Source organism: Pezoporus flaviventris, unplaced genomic scaffold (assembly GCF_033815535.1).
Source record: "Pezoporus flaviventris isolate CSIRO_AGI_PZ_B2104156 unplaced genomic scaffold, CSIRO_AGI_Pfla_v1 ptg000213l, whole genome shotgun sequence".
NCBI classification, from domain to species: domain Eukaryota; kingdom Metazoa; phylum Chordata; class Aves; order Psittaciformes; family Psittacidae; genus Pezoporus; species Pezoporus flaviventris.
In genome coordinates, this window is record NW_026892761.1 from 5,390,917 (window position 1) to 5,404,831 (window position 13,915).

A 13,915-nucleotide genomic window follows, 5' to 3' on the forward strand; every position below is an offset into this window, starting at 1 on the left:
ATCACTACCTGCATTTGTGCATGTTAAAGATCAGCTTCAAAGGCACAGATTCCACATAAGGGCTGGCCGGGGTAATCCTTAGTCTAAAAGGGAGAAAGACTGCATCTAGCAACAATACCTTCAAACAATTTTAAATGGGCACAAAAAACAAGACAGAAACACAAGCAGAAGGGCACTGCTGAAGCAGAAACAGCCTCTGAAAAACGGCAGCGGCAAAGATAACAAGTACTAAATATTTACATTGAGAAGGAAAGTATGTATTATACCAGAATTTCTGTAGGAAGAAAGAAGGGAAAGCAAAGAAAACCAGAACTGTGCTTGTGTGGGTGCGCAGAACAGTGCTGGAAGAGGCAGGTGAAGGAGACAGTGAAATACTCATGCAAGAACATTTAGAAATCAGTTTGAGACTGAGCAAATATTGCAATAACTGCATGACACTTGGGAACAAAGCAACAGCTTTAGGTGTATTCTTATGTTAACTTACTTGGATCTATTTGAGCTTTTAAAATCTGAGCTTCCTGGATTCATAGTGTAAATTGAGGGATGACGGGTAAAATCTACAGACAGCAATTACCAACTAGAATGTCCGAGACTTCCCTAGCACAGGACATGAGGTCAGCTGTCTACATCTGCTCAAATCTATTTTCGTACAGCTGCTTGTGACTCCTTGGCTTGCTGACTACTGTTTTAAGCATGTAAGTAAAAACTGCAGTATTCAAACACAGTTGTTTATCACGTGTGTACAGCTGGCACCGAAAGTACACTTTAGGGTGGGTTTTTCTTTAAAGAAAAGGTCTTGAGGGGAGATGAGTGTAAGTCAAATTATTCAGTCTTTAATTTGCTGGGGTTTGATAAACGTTTATTTATGCAAGTCTCAGCAACAAAATGTTTTATTTCAGTATTTTCAACCAGAATGTTATAGCTCTACACCACAAAGCCTGTATGATACATGCTTCTTTATTACCTCTCCACACTGCTTTGTGTGGACCAAACATCCTCAGAAGCAACCTCTATAGATGGTTCCACCATCTCCACTTCTGAGACATGGCCCAAAAAACCTGTTAGCCTGCTTCACTCCCCCCTAAATTATTCCATCTGTAAAGCACAAATAACAAAATATACTCTTGCTTCTAAGAGCTTTGCTTATCTGCAGAAAAATAGAACTGCTTAAGAGAGAGCTAGCTAACTTATGGAGGGGTCCAAGAGCAGCACACTTGTACATTATGGACCTCCCAACACGTTTGGGAGGAATTCACAACAGGATCCAACTAAAAACAAGCCAGGTAGTGTCTGAGGAAAGGAGATTCATCCTATTCAAAATACTGAATGACTGCTCACTCTTCTCCCTAGAGGAGGATGAGGATAGGGCTGTAGCTATGAATCATTACTCTTTAGTACTGGGACACATTAAAATGAACCTTCTAAACACTGCAAAATTTCAGGAAAAAAAAAAGAAGGCCTTCCCTCCCCCCCCCCCCCTCAAATGATAGTGAAAACAGCACTACAGAGCTTGAATATCCACAGCACAAATCCAAAACCAAGGGGAGTCATTAGATCTACAGTGCTTTTGTTAATGTATTCAGACTTTAGTGCATTCTTTTTAGAACTAAGCTCAGAAACTATATTCCATTTTTCATTTTATTAGAAAACTAAACTGTATGAGGCAAAGAAATATCTGATCAAACACACGAGAGTGAAAACATGGCACTGACAAGGCATTTAACCCAACCGTTATCACAGACTGACTCAGGATTCTCTATTGCTTTCAGTCAAGTATACATCATTTCTGCCATATGAGACATCTTCTTGGGAATATACAAGTAGTATTCCATGTATCCTGAGAGATCTTCAATAGTCACGTCATCCACAAAGGCTCGAGCTTGCTCAGAACAAGACCTAGGAGAACTTGATGAGGCTGTCCCACAAGGGGACCTATTCTGAAGAGCCTGGGTGTGGACTCCTAGGACTGCCTTCTCGCACTCTGACAGGACACTCCGTAAGCCAGAGAAGGAGTACACTTCCATGGTTCGCCACTGTTGGCACTGACATTTCTTGTCCGTACAAGGGCACTGCCTGCCATTGCTAAGCATGGATAAGGACTGGAAATCTGAGGTCTGGCTAGAATGCAAGCTAGTCTCAAAGGATGAAGAGAGAGTAGGACAATTCTCTCTTGACTTCTCCAAAGGCTCTTCAGCGGTGAAAGCTTCCAAAGGTTCAGTTTTGTCATCACTAGCGTCAAAGTGAGAATCGTGCCCGTCCTTCGTACCGTGTTCTGCTGTGACAAAAACGTCTGAGCTGATGCCACCCTTTGACATATCTGCCTGGGTTTTGTGTTTCAGCTGGTTGTTGGCTTTCATATTGCAGTAAGTGAACTTGGGAGGATGTAGGACGGGAGACTTGGAGCGCCTGCGACGTGGGACTCTGGCTGATCCTCTGGAAGGCTTTCTCACACACCTGCAGGGTGATAACAGGTGAGCAAGTTGGTAACTCCAGACTCTACACCATAGCTCAGTAAGCTCTAAACTGTGGTTAAAACTATTTTAGAATATGTTGGGTTCTTTTTTCCTTTTCTTTTCTGCTTAGAAAACTCAGGTGACTGGTCACTCAGTCTCTGACAGGAACAGTGGAGAAGGCTGAAGAAATCTGGGCTCCTCCAAAGACACATACAAAGAGCCCTTATTTAAAGGTACTTCCCCCCAAATCTTCTCTGCTAACCAAATGATACTCTTGTCATCCCAACTGAACTGTAGTGCAGAACCTGGATATCTGGTGGAGCTGCTGGCAGAATCATGAATATCCAGGTACTTCAATACAGAAATAAAATAAACCAAGAAAAAGGCGAGAGCGGGTTGCAAAGGTGTAAGGCTTGAACAAAAGGACTTCTGAGGAAATCAGTGGACAAGAAAGTTTTAAGTGCCCTAAGAGGTAATATTGGTTTTAAAGTCTTTGTTGAAAGCATCTTTAAAAACACCATATCAAAACAGTTACGGTAAAGTTTTGTAATAAGGGAGAGAAGAGATATGTTGAAGCAACTAATTAACAACATGCACTGGGAACAGTATTCGAGTGTTAAATGTCTCAAACCAGAACCACGAGCACGGCACAGTGAATGGTATTTTACCCGTGCCACACTTCCTTTGAGCAGACAGTCTGTTGCTTGGCTCCATCCACAGCTGCTCTTGCTGTTCTCAGCATCGTCCCGTCACCAACAGACAGAGCCGCAATACATCTGAGTAGAAAGGGGAATGCCACTTTATAGTAATGCCTGAACATGATGCTTTGGAGGTCTAAATTCAGCCTATTCGCTTTAGACGCTTCACTAAGAAGTTTGGAGCCTGAGCTTCCCCTATAGTGAGTGGTTAGAAACAGGATATTACAGATTTATCTAACCACTCTTACTATACTGACCTCAGTGAAGTGTCTAAAGATAGGTGAGATAAAATGACAGCAGGCCAAAACACCCAGAGGCTGCTGTCATGCCCTATTTGTACCAAAACGATACATTAAAGGAATGTAAACTGAGGTTCCAAATGTTCTTGTCAGACAATAGTTGTTAAAGACAGATTCCTACTCATCTAAAATGCAAAGCTGGGAACCCATAGCAGCCTCAGGAGTCGTCAGTGGAGAAATGGATGAGGTACAACAGACAGAACAGATTGCCAGTTTATTTCTCATTAAATTTCCCAGATAAACATGCACAGGAGGACCAGACAACATAAATGCCTCAGCACGTGAATCTGCATTATGATGCTGTATGTGTGATTTGGAACATGGGATGGGAAATCATAAGAAATGAGGCTGAAATTCTAGCAGAAGAGCCCAAGTACTCTGCCCAAAGTTGATCTTAAGGGATTAGTCACAACACTTGAGCTGGTCAAAACACATGCCTGCAAAACAAGATCTTCTTATGCTTAAGAAGATGTCATCAGGAATCAGCCAGAATTCCACACAGTCTGTCACTGGTAGTACGTCAAAAGTGGTATGCTTAATAAGTAGTTCCTTGTTAGAGCACAGCTATTTTTTTCCGACATTTAACAGAAGACCTCCTGAAGTAGAAGAAATGAGTAGCAAAGCAAAATGTATTTTAACATGCAGAGGAAGTAATGAGTTTGCAGTATTGATGGCCATGGAGATGAAATCACAAGGCAACATTAATTACTGATACAAAGCTTTCTCTTTGGGAATTCCCAAAAGACTTCTGGTGAACTATCTCACAAAATGTCAGACTGCATAATCCTATTAACTCCTGCTTTTAAAGAACATTTTTACTCCATACTATCAGTATACCTGGTGTGTCATAGAATAATTTAATTTAATATAATAAAGTCTGCAGATGTTTCACTCTACAAAATCCCCTGAAATCAGAAACTATCAGTGCTCATATTTAGCCTGATGATTTACAGTGGGACTGAGCTGCCCAGCACACTGTGAAGTGCTGGTGTGTCCTATGGACACTTTCCAAACAGATCTTCACCCACTATAGCAGCTGAAGATACCAGCAGCCAAACAACTTCTATATCACTATGGCTACCACAACAGTTAAGAGTGGGTTTGCTGCTTTGGGCAAGTCATTTTATGCAGTCACTGTGTAATTTCAGTTGGCTAACATGCTAAAATTAGCCAGTAATAAAGTACTGCTTTGCCTATTAGTTGCAATGACTGCGTTTCATCAGAAACGACGCAGTTGTCTCCTCTTGCAGAGTACGGCACCTTCTGTTAAATGATATTTGTTTTGAGATGCAAAATAACAGAAGCCAAATGCAAAAGACACTGACAAGCGACACGGTGCTTTCTGTCACTCACCCTGCTGCATCTACTCTCAGCTTTTTGAAAGCCGTTTGCAGACTCTCTTCCTCTTCATCTTTAGCTTCCAAGTCCATGGATGAGTGCTCAGCGTGCAGCCAGCCGTGCCATACAGAACACACTGAAACACAGGAACCGGGGATGGATGGCGAGGTCCGGACACACACAGTCTGTACAGCACCGAAGTGACGCGGCTGGAGGCAACCTCCCGACCAGCCCGGTGCGTCCGACCGCGAGCTCCAGCCCCGCGCTCCTCAGAGCCCGGCACGTCCCCGCCACAGCTGCATCGAACAAGGGGCCGGCGCCACACCCGCACAGGCCCACGCTGCCGCCGCACCCGCGCAGGCCCCTGCCTACCGGACGGTCCCGAAGCCCCCGCTGGCCCCGCAGCCTCCCGCGCCCCGCCAAGGCTCCGCCAGCTCCGCAGGGCCCCGCCGCCTCTCACCCCGCCATGCGGCCGCTCTCAGACCGGGGGCACCAGGACCCGGCGGCGCCGCTCACCGCCGCCTCACGCTCGCGGTGGGAGGTGGGGCGCGGAGCACAACAGGAAGTGAGGTCACCGCCCCGCGGATATACGCATGCGCGCTTCCCTCCACCTCCAGCCGCAGTTCGGTTTCCTCGGCCCCCGTCGCTTCCGGGGCCGGCGGTGCGCGGCCGGGCCGGGCCCTGGGGCGGACGCGGTGAGTTCGGGCTCCGCGGCGGGGTCTGCAGCGGTCCCTGCGCGCTGCCCCCCTTCCCCCCCGCGGACGGGGCCGGTGGGGCTGTTGTGTCCCCGCGGCGGGACCGTGCCCTGCGGGTGTCCGGAGCTGCCAGCGGTGCCCTCGCTGTGGGTGAGGAGGAGAGCTCCGGGGCTTCCCCGGCGGGGTGCGGGGGTTGTGCTGAGTCACCCCCGCCTACGACGGGGCCTCGCTCAGCGCCGAGGCCGCGGTGTCTCTTGGGCTCCGCCTGGGGGTTGCGGGGCAGGAGCTGGGCCGGGGGTCCCCAGGTGCGGGCGGCAGGCACCGGGGTGTGAGAGCCCGTGAGGAGCCCGTGAGGCGTCGGGCGGGAGGGGAGCCGTTGCAGCTCCCTTCCCATTGCCCGGGTGCTGCTCTGGGGCTGGCGGCCCGGTTCGGGGCTGCCCCGGAGCTGCCGGTCCCTGGCCTTGCCTGCCTTTAACCGAACGGCTGCGCCTGTGCTTTGTAACTTCATGAGTGGTGCTGGGTGTCTTGTAGCGCGCCGGGCTAGTGGTTGTGTATTGTGGGGAAGAGCTGGACATAGGGTGGGAAGGGGAAGATGTGTGTTTTCCTAGGATACGAAGAGCAGACAGCTCGATGTGTTTTTTTGACACAACATTAAACTTTTGTTACTGTGTCAGTGATGAAGGGCAGCATAAAATATATAGTCTAAAACTGTAGTATGTTTTGAATAATGTACAGTGGTTTGCAGGTTGGAGAAGGTGATCCTGCCCTTCTGCTCTGCTCTTGTGAGACCTCACTTGGAGCATTGTGTGCAGTTCTGGTGTCCTCAACAGAAAAAGGATATGGAACTGCTGGAACAAGTCCAGAGGAGGGCCACGAGGATTATCAGGGGGCTGGAGCACCTCCCGTATGAAGACAGGCTGAGAAAGTTGGGGCTGTTCAGCCTGGAGAATATCTCCAGGCTGAGCAGCCTTCCAGTATCTGAAGGGGGGCTGTAGGGATGCTGGGGGGGGACTGTTCACTAGGGACTGTAGTGATAGGACAAGGGGTAACGGGTTCAAACTGAAACAGGGGAAGTTTAGATTGGATCTAAGGAAGAAGTTCTTTACCGTCAGGGTGGTGAGGCCCTGGAATGGGTTGAGGAAGTTGTGAATGCTCCATCCCTGGTGGTGTTCAAGGCCAGGTTGGGCAGAGCCTTGGTTGGCATGGTTTAGTGGGAGGTGTCCCTGCCCATGGCAGGGGGATTGGAACTAGATGGTCTTAAGGTCCCTTCCAACCCTAGCTATTCTATGATGCTATGATTTGAAAGCTTTTTTTTCTCTTGCTGAGGTTATCTAATACAGGGCTTTGGTGTTAAAAAAGCTGTAGGCTGATTTAATAATTTTCTTTTGGGGTGAAGGGGGAATCTTACTGAAGTAAGACTTCATGTGTTTCACCCAAGCAGTAGTATCTAATTAAGAGTACATGAAGTAATAACTTGCTCAGATGAGCATCATGTTGTCAATCTGTGTGTTGGTTTCCTCCTCTCATGTTTACTTGCTGTCTGACTCACTGGACACCGTGTTCCTTGACGTTGTTATGATACATTAGCCTTCAGCGTGTCTCATAATAGCTGTCTGCAATATGAGGTGTCCAGATGAAATCACAGCTGGAACAACAGAGGAGAGAGCTGCCACCTCCAGCTGGAATGAGGCTGTGAGGAAGCAGAGATGATCACTTGATAGCTGCATAAATAACTGAGCTGCAGAGGTTCAAGTTTCTCTCTCTTCACAGACACCTTCTCATGCTACAGAAAAGCTGGTACTTTGTTGCTAAAAGTAGTAGTAATGTAGGCGTTGTTGCTGTATTGGTAAGTAGTGCTAGTGCTCTATGCAAGTATGTTGTTACAAGAGCTGTTATAGTTTCCTGGGTTTGGATAGTTACCTTTGTAAAGCATTCTTAGAGCATCAAGAAGATACAGAATCACAGAAGAGATCCCTGGAGACTCAACCCCCTTGCTCAAGGGGGGCCACCCCAAGCCAGTTGCTCTGGACTGTGTCCAGGTGGCTTTTGTGTATCTCCAAGGAGGGAGACTCTGTAGCCTCCCCAGGCTGCCTGTAACCATGCTCAGTCACCCTCACAGCAAAGTCTTTCCTTATGCTCAGACAGCAGCACCTCCTGCATTCTAGTATGTGCCCAGGCACCCTGGTCCTGCCGCTGGGCACCACTGAGAAGAGCTGGGCTCTTGTCCTCTTTGTACCTACTCTTCTGGTATATATATGTTGATGAGATCCCTCCTGAGCCCTTTTTTGGCTTAACAGTCTCATCTCTCTCAGCCTTTCCTCGCAGGAGACATGTTCCAATTCCTTCATCACCTTAGTGGCTGTTCACTGGATTCTTTCTGGCATGTCAGTGTCTCCTGTACCAGGGGGCCCAGCGGTGGGAGCAGCACTCCAGCTGAACAGAGGGAAGGATCAGCTCCCTTGACCTCAGGATACCATTAGTCCATTTGCCACAAAGACACATTGCTGGGTCGTGTACATCCTGATGCGTGCCAGGACCGCAAGGGCCTTTTCTGCAAAGCTGTACTGACACATGGGTTTGTTCCTCTGCAGGAACAGGGCTTTTCACTTCCCCCTCATTGAAGTTCATGAGGTTCCTGTTGGCCCCTTTTTCCAGCCTGTCGTTGTCCCTTAGCCACCCATCCCAGTATGGTGTCATCAGCAAACTTGTTGAAGGAACACCCTGCCACATCATCCAGATCTTTAATGAAGATGATGAACAGCACTGGGCCCTGTACCTTGGGTTACCCTGCTAGTTACTGACCTCCAACTAGACTTTGTGTCAGTGATTGCCACGCTTTGGGCCCAGTTGCTGTGCCTCTCTTACAGTCCATGCCACTGACTAATCATCCAGTGATGGTTTATCATCACCTCCTCTGAGGGTCTTGTGGGAGACAATGAAAGCATTACTGAAATCCAGGTAGAAAACATCCACTGCTCTCCCCTTGTCTACCAAACAGATCTCATTGTAGAATGTTGTCAAGTGTGAAAACCTTGCAATTTAATAATAAAGATTGAGGAGATGATCTTGTCACAACCCAGATAGTGTGGCCAGGAGGCTCTTGTAGTAATGGCACTGACCCAAAATGGCCCTGTTTTTCCAGAAGTAGTCAAGTCAAAAGCAGGTTAATCGGCCAGGTAAACTTCAACAGGTACTGAGCTTGAGTTAGTTTGGAGTAGAACTGAGACTTGCTGTTGTCAGGGAAGCAAACCTTTACCAGGTCTTTTTTCAGCTGAAGCCTGGCTGGTGTAGCATATGCATGTGATTGCAGAAGTGTAAGGCAATGAGGAGCATCAAATTAGAAAGATTTGAGATTCCTTTGTAGCTAGGTTAACTGATGGGCAGGGTAGATTAAAAGAAAAATATATCAGCCAGTTTTTATCAGTTACTTTTTTTATTTAAAACAGGCTCACTCGTTGTTGTTTGTGCTCTAATTGGCATTTGTACTTGTTCAAGAGCTGATACTAGAAAATTTTATTGGCTATTTGCAATCACAGTGCCATGTCCTGATAGGATTGTGTAACTTGCTGGGATCTAGACATAAGATCAAAAGTTTTTGTTTAATTTTTATCTCATTTTAAGGAAAATCTGTTGGTTTGAGATTTTTTTATATGTGTCCCAAAGCTGGAAACAGCAGTTGTAGGAAGCTGACTCTTTCTAACAGCGGTGTTCCTTCTACCTTTCACCTCCTCTGGAATTATTTTGGTGACACTGTAAGATGAATAGAAGAGTCTGGACTGTAACGGATGGGCAAGCCACCATCTTTGTGACACCAGTTTTTACTTTAAATTGCTAATTCACGTATGCACTTGTACAAGAGACTCTTCTCTTTTTGGGTATCATCAGCTTGTTCTGAATCAACTTTCAGAAATGTTCCGCTAGAATGACCTCAGCCTTATGTGCTCAGCGTGCTATTTTTGAGTTTATTTTCATGTATTATGGTGCTGCTGGGCAACTAATGTTTTTAACAATGCGTTGGTTCTTATTTTCATGTGTTTTTTTTTTAATGCTTGTAGCAGTACATGGTAACTCTGACACCTTCTGGCCATCCCAATAATGAAAACGGAAGCTAAGGATGGAGAAGAGGAAAGCCTGCAGACAGCATTCAAAAAGCTGAGAGTTGACACAGCTGGGTAAGTAACACCACAGGGAGGTACAGAGAGTATTACAAATGGACTCAAAGGGAGCACTTTTGCTGTTAAATGTGAAGAAATGAGGTAATTGCAAAGGTTTAGGCCTTAAAACTTCTATTCTAGTTAAGCTGAAATAAATTCACTAGCTATAGGCTGCCCTTCTCAAGGAACTGTAGTTCCCTGTTAGCTCCCAACAGGCTTGAAACAAACCTTATGATTGTCAGTAACTGACAGCATGCTTGAAATGAATTTTGGCATGAGTCTGGCTGCCAGAGGTTGTGTCTGTAGCACTAGAACTCTTATTACTGAACTAAGCATACTGTAATGGCTCTGAAAGCCTGTCATGAGAATAAACTTCCATCTTTTCCCAGGAGAGGAATGTTCTTTCCATGTCAGAAAAGGAGAGTATAAGTCATTCAGTGCATGATTCCCACACAAACTATTTTCATTGCTGCCACTTACTGATTTCCTATTTATAACAAAACTCACTAAATGGGAAAGAATACTTTTTATGTTGTCACATTTTGTGGGAGATCCAGCATACCCTTCCTGTCCCAGGTAGCAGAACACAAGCAGCATGTGTCTTCTCTTGACAATAACCATTTTTATCTGAAATTAAAAACCAAAAGGCTGCTATGTAATGTGTTTTCTGCTGACGGATGTGCACCATTACACATTACCTGTACAGTCCTGTGTTTCAGTAAGCTGTTGTCAGTAATACAGTTATGCCAGTAACTGAAAGTGTAGGTGTGGTAGTATGTAAATATTGAGGTAGTATGTAAACATCAAGGTAGTAGCTAGAATTACCATAGAGCTTACACTGTGAGTAGATGGGCTTCTAAAGCTATCTTTCATTTAAATAATTAAACTCACTAGAAATAATAACCACACAAATGCCTCTCATTTCTTCAGTCTCTCTAGTCTTACTCCTCAGGTCAGGCATACTTTGGAGTTTTTACTGTTGACCTTCAGTTTTCTGCTCTGTGTTCACTGTCCTTTAAATGAAAAATAGCTGATGTTTGACTAATAGTTTGGACTCTTAAATATCAGTTATCCCTGTCGTAGATCAGAGAGTAAGGTCTAATTTTCACTTTTCAGGGAATTCACCCTGCTTACAAACTAATTTCATAGAATCATAGAATAGTTAGGGTTGAAAAGGACCTTAGTTTCAGCCCCTCTGCCATGGGGCAGGGACACCTCGCACTAAACCATGTCACCCAAGAATTTAATACAGGATATTGAAAATAATTTCCTTGTGAATTCTAGTGCAATATGTAGAGTTGCAACTTGGAAAAAAATAGTCCTTGGGATTATTACAGCTTCTGGAAAATGGGAGTTTGAGATGAATTTATAGCACCAGAAAAATTAGTAAATCTTCGAAGGTCCCTGGCTTGAATAGAAGTTGAAGATCTGACACAAAATCTGTTGCTTAAGTGATTGAAGCATGAAGTTTTAGGTTGTTTTTTTAGACAGAGACTTAAGTGTTCTTCTGTTAAACAAAGTCTTTTTATGTCCAAAGAACATTTATTTTTAGGAAAGAATGGCTTATTTGTCTCTGGAGAAAGAGACGTGTTTCTTCAGTGATGGTGGTTTTCCCCTCCCCTCTCCAGGGAAACTGAAACTGAGCCATTGTGTGTGCTTCGTCATTGACATGTGGAGTTGGGATTTGCAGACTGGTTAGTGAATGGCATCGTGTTTGGTGAAAGAGTCTGTTATACAAACTTTTGAGATAGGAATGGGTAAAACACTTCTCCTGATTTCGGTCATCTTTGTGGGCAGGTCTTTTAAGACCTATTGTAAATGATTTGGAGCAGTCTTTTCTGGGAAACAAGTTTCATATTTGTTTCACATTCATAGTGCTGACCAGTCTGGGCTGTTAACTTTTCACTGTCTTTCACAGATCTACTGCTTCTCTCTCTGTGGGTGAAGGGACAAGTCCAAGAGCACTAGTTAGAACAGTGGCAGATGAAACCAAACCTAAGAGTGTGTGCACTTCTAAGGAAGCCTGGCATGGGTAAGAGAAGCTTGGGGATATCAGACTACTTCAAATGATACTGCATTGAAAGGGAATTTTAAATAGACAAGGTTTCTCGTAACTACACTCCTAAACAGGGCACTGTTTCTTTATTAAGGGACTATTCAAAATACTCTCCACCACATTTTTATGTTCATATGTGATGACTATTCTTACTTACAAGTGTGTGAAGTGAAAGGAAATGCTGTTTACCTATAGGTTGCTAAACATTACAGATGTGTCTTAATATAAGTGTGAACTGCTGTTTTTGAATCAGACAATCATGAGTGCATCTCTTTCAGTCATTGTTTGTCATTGCAGAAGCTGTCACTGCTTTTGAAACTAGATTAAAGAATTGGTTTCTGAGGTGTCTACATGGAACTTCTTGCTCATCTCCTACTGAAACAAAATGACCTTTTGCCCTTGATTCATTAGTTTTGTGCTGTCTTCTCATGCTTTGTCCTTTCCTAATAAGTTATTTTGTCATGTCTCACATGCTTTACTCATTTTCTAACCTTAAAACCATGCACTTGAGGTTTCATTTCTTAGGTGTTCCTTTTATATTTTATACAGCTGCTTGGCTGGAATAAAGTCAAATTCCAAGACAGCAGAATACCCAAAGCAAATACTCTGAACTTAAAGCTCATGCAAGCAATATAAATGCAGTAGAGGTTTTGCCCAGCGTTGCTCATAATCCAGCTTTGAGTCTTTTAGTGAATCTTCAATCTCTTTTGTATCTTTACCTGGCAGGTCTATGAAGAAGCCTTCGAGAGGAGTTGTGAGAACCCAGCGTCACAGGCGTTCCAAGTCTCCAATTCTTCATCCTCCCAAGTTTATCCATTGCAGCACAAAGACACATTCCACATGCAACCAGCTAGTGCATAAGAGCCAAAATGATGTCCAGGATGACAGCAGTGGCTGTGGGATGCCAGTCCTAAAGGAAGCTTGTCCACATGAACAATGCAATGTTGCTCCTGACGTTGGCCATAAGGGAGCTGATGTTGAGTCTTTGGAAGCTTCTGCTATGCAGTCAGTGTCAAAGAACAGACAGGAGAACTCTCCAGCTTCTCTAGAAACTAAAGCAAGCCTAAAGACTACGGAGCTTTCTGACTTTCAGTCTATGTCCAAGCTGAACACGAATAAGCCATGTGCATGTGCAGATAAAGCCTGTCAGTGTAAACGATGGCAAGATATGGAAGTATACAAATTCTCTGGCTTGCAGAACACCCTCCCTTTGGCACCTGATAGAAGAACAGTTTCTGAGGATCACTCCCAGTCTTTGCTATCAAGAACTCCCTCAAGCTCTCCACGCTCTTGTTCTGAGCAAGCCAGGGCTTTTGTGGATGATGTGACTATTGAAGATCTTTCGGGATACATGGAATATTACTTGTATATCCCAAAGAAAATGTCTCACATGGCAGAAATGATGTACACCTGACAGCAATGAGCACTGTAAGGGTGTGTGGTTTAAATCTGCCCTCAGTCACACTCATGTGAGATGCAACCTACTTTCTGCTCACTGTGCTTGCAATAAAACCACTTCTCTGTATCTTAGCTAATGCTCATTATTTAAACTGGGCAAACAGTTGAGCTTAAGCATTATAATTTAAGCTTGTAATACATAATGAAGTAAGCAGTGAATGTGTTTAAACTGTACTTGTCTGTACTTAAGAGACCTAACACTTTTCCTCTGGTTTTGGCTTGTTGGAAGAGAAGAGCCTCTGGATTACTTGGTGGTGAGAGCTGTTACTGTGAGGGACCTGAATGCAATTGCTGTGACCTCAGGTTGTAACATGCTTGTGGTTTTGGACACTTGTGCCTCTGATTTTATTTCATGAAGGAAGGTGACAATCCTATCATCTCCTCAGTACTATTACCACTCTAGTCAAATTGAAGAGAGACAGTCATCTTCTGGGGTGGTATCATTTCTTATCAGCTGAACAGACGCCCTCAGTCCCTATCTTTGGTAATGTTAATGCAGTCAGATTAGATTAACATAACATTTGCTTGTTAGAATGTCCAAGTTTCTTTGCTCCTCAGGCAATCTAAGCAAGGTTGTTTAAGAGGTTATTCTGATCTCTGCAGTGTTGGTTAGTGGAAAAAGTTAAGCAAATGTAACTTTTTATTCAACTTCCAACAGGCCTCAGATGGGTCTGCAGCAGGAGAAACACCTTAATTCTTCAGGGGGATTGCTGTTTCAGTTAACCAAGGGGAAAATAAGATGATGCACTGTTCAGTGTGGGGTT

The 13,915-nt window shown here is 44.7% G+C and overlaps 2 protein-coding genes across 3 annotated transcripts; one reads left to right on the plus strand and one right to left on the minus strand.

Annotated features, from left to right (window-relative positions):
• Positions 1 to 1,474: 1,474 nt before the first annotated feature.
• Positions 1,475 to 4,918, minus strand: LOC133262616 (oxidative stress-responsive serine-rich protein 1-like). Its single transcript, XM_061441972.1, has 3 exons — positions 4,804 to 4,918; positions 3,122 to 3,229; positions 1,475 to 2,454 (listed from the first exon to the last, which is right to left on the minus strand). The coding sequence occupies exons 1-3, from the start codon at positions 4,878 to 4,880 to the stop codon at positions 1,770 to 1,772; spliced, it is 870 nt and encodes a 289-aa protein (XP_061297956.1). The 5' UTR covers positions 4,881 to 4,918; the 3' UTR covers positions 1,475 to 1,769.
• On the plus strand, positions 4,904 to 13,223 carry LOC133262615 (oxidative stress-responsive serine-rich protein 1-like). 2 transcript variants are annotated; one of them, XM_061441971.1, is made up of 4 exons: positions 4,904 to 5,023; positions 9,539 to 9,655; positions 11,556 to 11,669; positions 12,420 to 13,223. In XM_061441971.1, exons 2-4 carry the CDS (start codon positions 9,579 to 9,581, stop codon positions 13,105 to 13,107), a joined length of 879 nt encoding a protein of 292 aa, XP_061297955.1. In that variant the 5' UTR covers positions 4,904 to 5,023; positions 9,539 to 9,578; the 3' UTR covers positions 13,108 to 13,223. The 2 variants fall into 2 exon arrangements, with proteins under 2 accessions (XP_061297955.1, XP_061297954.1); XM_061441970.1 differs by lacking the exon at positions 4,904 to 5,023 and adding an exon at positions 5,841 to 5,974.
• Positions 13,224 to 13,915: the final 692 nt, after the last annotated feature.